The sequence below is a fragment of the Callospermophilus lateralis genome, chromosome 12 (genome assembly GCF_048772815.1).
Source record: "Callospermophilus lateralis isolate mCalLat2 chromosome 12, mCalLat2.hap1, whole genome shotgun sequence".
Taxonomy (NCBI): domain Eukaryota; kingdom Metazoa; phylum Chordata; class Mammalia; order Rodentia; family Sciuridae; genus Callospermophilus; species Callospermophilus lateralis.
This window is the reverse complement of record NC_135316.1, coordinates 111740300-111749506: the sequence shown is the minus strand read 5'-3', so window position 1 is coordinate 111749506 and position 9207 is coordinate 111740300. Positions and strand designations below refer to the sequence as shown.

Below are 9207 nucleotides of genomic sequence, written 5' to 3'. Positions count from 1 at the left end.
CAGGGAGGGGGATGGAGGGTTACAGGGGCTGTGAGCAAGGAGGGGGAGGGAGGGGTACAGGGGCTGTGAGCAGGGATCTGGAGGGGTACAGCGGGTTTGAGCTGGGAGAAAAAGTGAGGGGTACAAGGGCAGTGAGCAGGGAGAGGGAGGGAGGGGTACAGGAGAATGTGAGCAGGGATAGGGAGGGAGGGGTACAGGGGCTGTGAGCTGGGAGAGGGAGGGAGGGGTACATGGGGTTGTGAGCAGGAAGAGGGACGGAGGGGTATAGGGGGTGTGAGCAGGGAGAGGGAGGGAGGGGTACAGGTTTGTGAGCAGGGAGAGGGAGGGAGGGGTAGAGGGGAGTGTGAGCAGGGAGAGGGAGGGAGGGGTATAGGGGTTGTGAGCAGGGAGAGGGAGGGAGGGGTACAGGTTTGTGAGCAGGGAGAGGGAGGGAGGGGTAGAGGGGAGTGTGAGCAGGGAGAGGGAGGGAGGGGTACAGGGGGTGTGAGCAGGGATAGGGAGGGTTATAGGGGCTGTGAGCAGGGAGAGGCAGGGAGTGGTACAGGGCTGTGAGCATGGATAGGGAGGGAGGGGTACAGGGGGTGTGAGCAGGGAGGGGGAGGGAGGGGTACAGGGGCTGTGAGCAGGGATAGGGAGGGAGGGGTACAGGGGCTGTGAATAGGGATAGGGAGGGATGGGTACCGGGGGTGTGAGCAGGGAGAGGGAGGGAGGGTTACAGGGGCTGTGAGCAGGGATAGGGAGGGAGGGGTACCGAGGGTGTGAGCATGAAGGGGGCCGGAGGGGTACAGGGGCTGTGAGCAGGGAGAGTGAGGGAGGGTTACAGAGGCTGTGAGCAGGGAGGTGGAGGGAGGGGTACAGGGGCTGTGAGCAGAAACAGGGAGGGAGGGGTACAGGGTGGTGTGATCAGGGAGTGGGAGGGATGGGTACAGGGGCTGTGAGCAGGGAGAGGGAGGGAGGGTTACAGGGGGGTGTTAGCAGGGAGAGGGAGGGAGGGGTACAGGGGGTGTGAGCAGGGAGAGGGAGGGAGGGGTACAGGGGGTGTGAGCAAGGAAAGGGAGGGAGGGGTACAGGGGATGTGAGCTGGGAGAGGGAGGGAGGGGTATGGGGGTGTGAGCAGGGAGAGGCAGGGAGGGTACAGGGGGTGTGAGCAGGGAGAGGGAGGGAGAGGTACAGGGGGTGTGAGCAGCGAGAGGGAGGGAGAGGTACAGGGGGTGTGAGCAAGGAAACGGAGGGAGGGGTACAGGGGATGTGAGCTGGGAGATGGAGGGAGGGGTATGTGGGTGTGAGCAGGGAGAGGCAGGGAGGGTACAGGGGGTGTGAGCAGGGAGAGGGAGGGAGAGGTACAGGGGTGTGAGCAGGGAGAGGGAGTGAGGGGTACAGGGGCTGTGAGCAGGGAGAGGGAGGGAGGGGTACAGGGGGTGCGAGCAGGGAGAGACAGGGAGGGGTACAGGGGGTGTGAGCAGGGAGAGACAGGGAGGGGTACAGGGAGTGTGTGAGCATGGAGAGGGAGGGAGGGAGGGGTACAGGGGTCTGTGAGCAGGGATGGGTGGGTTGTGCCCCATTCCCTCTACTGGCAGATGACCTTCCACTGGGCACCCCATGTCTACAGGATGCAGGGTCCCAGTCTCTCCATATGAGAGCCCCCCTTTCCCCCAGAAGCTCTCCTGGGACTGTGGGGGTCATGTCTTTGGGGCAGGGTCTCCCACAGACTCTCTTATGGTTAAGAAGGTTCTTGCTGCCCGGGGCATGAGTTCTGTGGCCCGCTGATGTCAGTGTCCACATCCACTGCTGGCCCTGGGAATGCCAAAGGCCCTCTGCCACCTGATAGGTAGGGATGCGGACAGGGAGGTGACCTGGAGGGTCTTGGGGCCCAAGGAGTCAGCAGGGTGCTGAGAAGAGGGGCAGATGGAGAAGGGACAGAGGGGACAGGGAGACAACGGGAGTGATGAGGACCCAAGCTTAGGGCCTGGGGTCCTGGGTGGGGGGAGATGCAGGAAGGAGCTTCCCAGGACCCTGCAGAGGACGGCCTGCCCTTCAGGACCCCAGCCCCAGAGATGTGGACCAGAGGCAGGAGGTGCTCTGAGCCCCGAGGGTGTAGGGCTGACGGCGGCCAGCAGGGGGCGCAGGGAGTCTTCTGAGCATCAGCGCCGCTGTCAGCCTTGAGGCAGGGACTGGGTCCATCCCATGGTGACACACAGGGGCAGATGGGCGGGGCTGTCCTGGTCCTGCCCGGGCGGGACACACCAGGCAGGTGAGCCGGGCAGTCTGATGAACAGGTGCTCATGGAAGGTGACCTTGACACAGACTCAGGGAAGAGGAGAGATGAAGAGGGAGAGAGCAAGAGCCAGAGAGAGACAGAGAGTAAGAGAGAGAGAGAGCAAGAGAGAGGGGGCCTGGCAGGAGGGAGTTTTTATAGCCCAAATCTAACGGGGCCTCTGGGTCTGCAAGCTGCCTTGTTGGCCCAAGGGGGGGGTTGAGTGCTCAGCCTTGAGGGGGCTGCATGTTCAGATTGAGGGAAGGTGACAAAGGACCAGAGGGAGGGGGTTGAGTGCGGGGCTATCTTGCAGCCAACCTCTGTTCGGCCTGCTCTGCACCCATTAACTCCAGCAGGTCTCCCACAGCGAGTACCGCCTGGTGGGCTCACCACAAGCACGCAGGCCACTGCGGCTCCCAAGGTGCCCCAGGGCCACCACGGCTTCCCTGGACAGCCAAGTGGGACGTGGGTCCAGCAGGCGGGGTCCAGCAAACTATCTCCAGCTGTCCCACAGGGAGGAAGGAGTGTCACCAGGAGGGTGAGAACTGGACACTGTCCATGTGACTGAGCCCTGCTCTGGTGGGGGAGCCCACCCCATGCCAGCAGGGTGGCTGCAGGACATCAGAGGAGTCACTGCAGGGGACACAGCTCACACTGACTTGGCACAAGGCTCCTGCTCTGGGGGAGCAGACGGGGATAGGGTGGTGCCAGGGAGACCTGGTTGAAGAGGCTCCCAAACCCAAGGGGTCTGCAGAGCTGAGCAGAGGGTGGGGGGAGGAGCCCCAGGGCCCAGGGAGCTGCAGAACTGAGCAGGAAGGAACCCCAGGGGTCTGCAGAGCTGAGCAGAGGGGAGGGGGGGAGGAGCCTGGTGGACAGGACATCTGGAAGGCATCCCAGGTGGGGAGGAGGAAGGCAGGTGATTGACAGGAGGAGGAAGGCAGGGGAGCAGGGGCGAGTGGGCCAGCCCACGTGGGATGCCTTATAGACTTTCAAGCAGGGTGCTGGGCACGAAGTCCCATCTGGGAGCCCGTGTGTTCTCATCTACAAACGGGGGAGCCATGGGCAGGTCGGAGGGTGTAAGTCATGAGACAGATGAGATCATCCGCCCCAGGTGCAGAAGGAAGCCACCCCAGGACTCCAGGCAGGGCCTGGGAATGGGCCAGCGTTTGGCAGGTGGAGGACGAGCACTCTGGAGGTAGGACGGCCGGACCACCAGGGAGCGGGGAAGGGTGGGTGCCTGGCGTCCTGTTGTGGGGTCACAGGAGCATGACAAGTGGTTTGGTGCTAGGGCTACACACTGACCTCCCCTTGAGCAGGAGCCTTCGGGGTGAGCGGGCGCCCCCTGGGTGCAGCCAGTGCTCCCAAGAGCCCCAGCACCTTCCATGGAGTGGAGGAGCTCCAGGTCCAAGCTCTCCATACATTTTCCTTTAGACCCCCTCCACGCAGGCGGTGGCCTCTCCTGGGCTGTGGGAGCAGGAATCAGCCCCCAGCACCGACCTTGGTGGTCTCCCAGACAGGCGCCTGCAGTCCGGGGCCCTAAGGAGCTCTGGGACCAGGGTTGGGGTGAGGATGCTGCCGAGCGCTGGCTGGAACCCAGGAGGAGAAGGTTCCCAAGGGAGTCCTTCACCCACAAGGCCAGTTCTAGCCCATGGGGAGGGGACCTTGGAGCCTGGAGTCCTTGGGTTCTGGGGCTGGAGCCTGAGGTGTGGAGGAGCTGGGCTCACTTAGCGGCATGGAGACGTGGGTGCAGGGACTCCACAAAGCCAGCACCTCTCCTTTCGGGGACGGGGGACGACATGCCTGTGCCAAGCCCTGCTCCACAGCGGGAGGAACCCGTGGCTGGGGGAGTGGCGCCCAGACCATCTCAGAGGGCGGAGGAAGACGGGGGGGAGGGGGCGCTGGTGCCTGTGAACGTGTGGATGACACAGCCAGGTGTGCGAGGCCGGGTCGGGTCAGCAGGTGAAGCTCGGGGATCAGCAGTCCGTTCTTTACAGGATGCCTGTGAGTAGAGCCCTGCCCAGGGCCCCGCGTGCGTGTCCAGGGCTCCCCGTGCCTCCCCTGCGTCCCCTCTGCGCCTGCCCAGTGTCCTCTGTGCCTCCCCAGGGCTCCCCTTCGCCTCCTCTGAGCCTGTCCAGCGCCCCGTGTGCCTGCCCAGGGCTCCCCGTGCCTCCCCTGCGTCCCTCTGTGCCTGCCCGGCCAAGCCTGTGCTCCCTGTGAGCCTGCCTGGGTGAGCCCAGGGACCCCCAGTTGCAAGCCGGCGCGCTTCTGCAGTAGGAGAGGAGCACAGTGTCCCGCTGCCCAGGTCAGCGCCTGTGCGAGGGGAGAACCCAGGAGGGCTGGGGAGCCGAATGGTCGGCCCTAAGGGGAAGGCTCAGCGATGCCTGGCGGGGCGCTGGCCGCGACCTCGGGGGTCTCTACGGAAGCGAGGTCCCAGGGGCTGCTGCTTCTCCCACTCTAATGCAGAGCGCATGGGCGACTCCTGCAACTGCTACCTTGGCTCTGCAGGACACAGCAGGTGACATGCCACCGCCTGGGGCTCTGTTGATTTGGGGAAGCACAGAGGGAGGGACGGGGAGGGGAGGGCGGAAGGGAGTCGCTGCCCCCACCTGGTGGAGCCTTCAGCTGGCTGAGGCCAGAGGGTGGTGGAGTCCCAAGAGCTGAGCGAGCAGGACAGGACCAGGGCTGAGGAGCACGTGAGCCGCCCCAGTATGGGAGCCCTGGCCTGCTGGGCCTCCCGGTGCCGTCCAGGAAGGGCCCTGTGAACTGAGTCCCACGGAGCGCAGGGGTCTCACAGCAACCCAATTAACAGGAGCATTGAGAAGTGAGCCCTTCTGGGGCAGAGGTCTCTTGGGCGGAGAAGCCAGGGTGTGTGCTCCGGAGCCAGCCACCTGCAGATCGCACCCACCCCAGCCTCTGAGCCGGGCCCACCTGGACCGCGGCTCAGCTTAGCAGCCCCTGCTTCCCAGGCTGTAGGTGGGGGGCCTGGAAGGTGGGGGAGGTGGGCACACTGTGCCACCAGAGGAAAAGGGGGACTCCTGGAACCTTGCCAGGGGGGGCACCTGCACGTTCTGTCGACCTCTCGGGTCATGCAGAGTGACAGGAGGCACAGAGGAGCCAGGAGGCGCGTGGGCTCGGCCGGCTCCCTCTCTGCATCCCCTTGTCTGCCTGGGTGAGGCTTCATGAGCAGAAGAGGGCTGTCCTTGAGACCACAGGATGTCACCACCCAGGAGCGCCCAGCCTGCACGGTCCAGCAGCCCTCACCTGATGACCAGGAGAATGGGACAGAGAACAGGGCACTCACAGCCCTGTCCTCCTCCCAGGCCATGGCATCCCCCAGGATCGAGGCTGTAATCCAGGACAGGCACAGGATGGGGGAGTGTCCCATGTGGGAAGAGGAGACCGGGCAGCTGGTGTTTGTGGACATCAACACCAGGACTGTGTGCTGGTGGAACCCACTCTCTGGGGAGGTGCAGACTTAAGTGGAACTGGGGCCTGCAGATGGTGGAACAAAGGAAGTGGGCCTGGGGGGCTGCAGAGGGTCGGACAAAGGAAGTGGGCCTGGGGGACTGCAGAGGGTCGGACAAAGGAAATGGGTCTGAGAGGTGGAGACTTTGGGCCAGAGGAAGTGGGCCTGGGGGGCTGCAGAGGGTCGGACAAAGGAAGTGGGCCTGGGGGACTGCAGAGGGTCGGACAAAGGAAATGGGTCTGAGAGGTGGAGACTTTGGGCCAGAGGAAGTGGGCCTGGGGCCTGCAGAACATGGGTGTGAGGAAGTATGGGCCCCCTGGAGATTCAGGTGCTCCTGGGAAGGGAGCTGTGAGACCATCCTATGTGCCCAGGGCCCCGTGTCCCCTGAAGTCCTGGGGCTCGTTTAGCTTTGAAGCTGTCCTGCCTGCTTGTGGACCCATGTCCCTGAGGTCCTAGGGCTCGTTGGTACCTTTGCCACAGGTGTCCAGCATCACTCGTGGCCTGAGGGTTGCAGGGGCCCAGCCAGGGCACCTGCTTCTTCAGCACCTGTCCCCCTGCTCCAGAGCCCCTGAAGTGTGGGCTGTCACACTCTGGGCACAGGACAGACCATGGGGTGGGAAGTCCTGGTGTATAGCTATAGTTGGAAGGACCAAAGCCGGGCTTGCTGTCATCCAGGTTAAATCCTGGAAACACTGACATCCTCCTGGCTGCTGTGTGGAGCCTGCACCTGGCTCTGACCCCGGGTTATGACACACATGCACCTGTCCTGACTCAGGAGCTAGGGTGGGGGTGACTGTGCATTTTCCAGGCTCATGTGTGTGCATGGACCCACACACCTGGGAGGTACCTGTGTGTCTGTGGGGCTTGCATACCTGTGTGGACTGCTGACCCCTGTGGATTCACACACCTGGGAGATACCTGTGTGTCTGTGGGGCTTGCACACCTGTGTGGACTGCTGACCCCTGTGGATTCACACACCTGGGAGATACCTGTGTGTCTGTGGGGCTTGCACACCTGTGTGGCTGATGACCCCTGTGGGCTCACACACCTGGGAGGTACGTGTGTCTGTGGGGTTTGCACACCTGTGTGGCTGACGACCCCCGTGGGTTTTCTGAGGAGCAGAAGCAGCACTCTGGGAACATCCCCCACTCACCCTCACCCTCCCCAAGGGCAGGTGCCACTGTCCCCCTTGCAGATTAGGGCTGGCCCCAAGTCTGTGTCTGGCCTCAGGCACCCTCCTGTGGAGCCTGCCCCAGGCCCAGCGTCCTACCCGAGGGCTCAGGGGCACCCCCGGCTCTCACACTGGCACTGACATGAGGAGAGGCCAGCGCTCTCCACTCCTGTAGTCCTGGTGGCCATGCAGGCAGGCTTGGCAGCCTCCAGTCCCATCTGGAGGCCCTGTGGTGGCCATCGTGGGGAGGGGGTGCAGAGAGGTGGTCCACGCAGGCCCATTCCTGTGCTGAGACGTGCTCTGTGCCCTGATGGTGCCTCATGGCGGGAGCCCCGTGGGTGGAGTCTCCTGGAGAAGCAGCAGCCGGGCCACCCTGCTGTCCTCTGTCCTCCCAGGAGACCCTGTTGGCTGTGTGGCTCTGCGCAGAGAGGGCAGCTACGTGGTGGCCTCTGGCACCTGCCTTGGCCTCCTGGACTGGGAGAAGGGGCAGGTGGAGTGGGCGGCCTGGTTGGATCAGGACAAGCCCCACAACAGGTTCAACGGCGGGAAGGTGGACCCCGCCAGGAGGTTTGTGGCAGGTGGGCTGCTGAAAGGACTGGCCCAGGCCACCTGCAGAGCCTCCCGTCATGGCGGGTGCCAGCTGGGTGGGGACCTCAGGAGCCCTCCCCAGGCTGTTGGCAAGCGGCCCCCGGGGGCCATGCAGGTGCTGGGCAGCCCACATGTTCCCTCCCGCTCCAAAGCCCATGGCTTCCATGTCATTCTTCCCAGATCCCTGCCCAGAGAGGACCCTGGGAGGGTCGAAGCAGCCAGGGTGGGGCAGTGGCCAGAGGCCATTCACATGCGGCTGAGGGCCCTGCACCTCTGCCTGAACAGGACTCTTCCCAGTGGAACATCCCTGGGGTCCCCCCTTCGCCCAGCACAGAGGCTCACTCACAGATGCCGCCTGAGGGCCATCCTGCCTGCTGTCCCCCGACTGAGGGTGACCACAGCTCTCTGCACAGCGGGTCTGTGTGGGGTGGGCAGGACAGGGTGGGGTGCTGACCACTGACCTTCCACTCTCTCCAGGCACCATGCCAGAGGCGTCCGCCCCAGGAGTGTGGGAGCCGGGGCAGGGCTCCCTGTACACACTCTATGCTGACCGCTCCGTGGTCAGACAGCTGGACCAGCTGGGCATCCCCAACGGGCTGGACTGGTCCCTGGACCATCACAGTCTCTACCACGTGGACGGCCTGGACTACTCTGTGCGGTCCTATGACTACGACGTACAGACAGGAGGCCTGGGTAGGGGCCACCGTTGCTAGCCCCCCACGCCCTCCCCAAAGGAAGGCCTCCGTGGCCAGCCCCCACACCCTCCCTGGATGGGGCCACCGTGACCAGCCCCCCCACACCCTCCCTGGGGTAGGAGCCTCCGTGGTCAGCCCTCACACCCTCTATGGGTGGGGCCACCATGGCCAGCCCCCATGCCCTACCTGGGCGGGGCCTCCCTGGCCAGCCCAGCACGCCCTCCCTCAGGTATGGGCCTCTGTGGCCAGCCCCCCATACCCTCACTGGGGTAGGAGCCTCCATGGCCAGCTCCCCACATCCTCCCTGAAGTACGGGCCTCCATGGCCAGCCCCATAAGCCCTCACTGGGAGGGACCAACCATGGCCAGCCCCCATGCCCTTCTCGGGGAGGGCCTTTTATGGCCAGCCCCCCACACCCTCCTGAGTCCCCTCCTGGGGTCCCAGATGCACCACGGGGTCTGTCACTCCCTCATGTTGTTGAGGCCACACTATGTAACCCCCTGGTCTGGGCAGTGAGGGGCCACGCGCCTCTGTCTGTCCTGCCGCAGCAAACCCACGACTGGTGTGCCAGCTGGAGCCAGAGCAAGGCATGCCAGATGGGCTGTTCATGGACACCACGGGGACACTCTGGGTGGCCTGCATTGATGGAGGCAGGGTGATCCGCATGGACGCCGAGACAGGTGTGTGCACAGGGCAGTCGGTCAAGGAGGGGCCATGGGGTGCTCTGTGCCACGGTGTTCAGGGTCCAGGAGTGGGACCACTTGCTTGTCCAGCTACAGGGGGACCTGTGCAGATGGGCAGTGCAGGGAACACAGGGGCTGATGTAGAAAATGACCACAAACCAGCGGTTGAAAACTACAAGACCTTGTCCTCTCCCACCCTAGAGGGCGGAGGCTGGACTAGGGTCACAGGCTGAGCTCCCTGCACAGGCTCCAGGGGGCTCCTCCTGCCTCTCCAGGTCCTGGGCTCCAGGTGGCCCTGGGCTGGTGGCCCCTCCCTGCAGTCTCTGCCTCCGTCTCCACGGGGCTCCTCC

The 9207-nt window shown here is 64.4% G+C and overlaps 1 protein-coding gene across 1 annotated transcript in view; it reads left to right on the top strand.

Moving 5' to 3' along the window:
- C12H13orf46 (chromosome 12 C13orf46 homolog) overlaps window positions 1-8192 on the top strand; it is a 42910-nt gene extending 34718 nt beyond the window's left edge. The window contains exons 8-10 of the mRNA XM_077110683.1: window positions 2611-2719; window positions 7287-7469; window positions 7957-8192. Coding sequence (XP_076966798.1) covers window positions 2611-2719; window positions 7287-7469; window positions 7957-8192 — 528 coding nt within the window. The remainder of the gene's footprint in view (window positions 1-2610; window positions 2720-7286; window positions 7470-7956) is intronic.
- Window positions 8193-9207: the final 1015 nt, after the last annotated feature.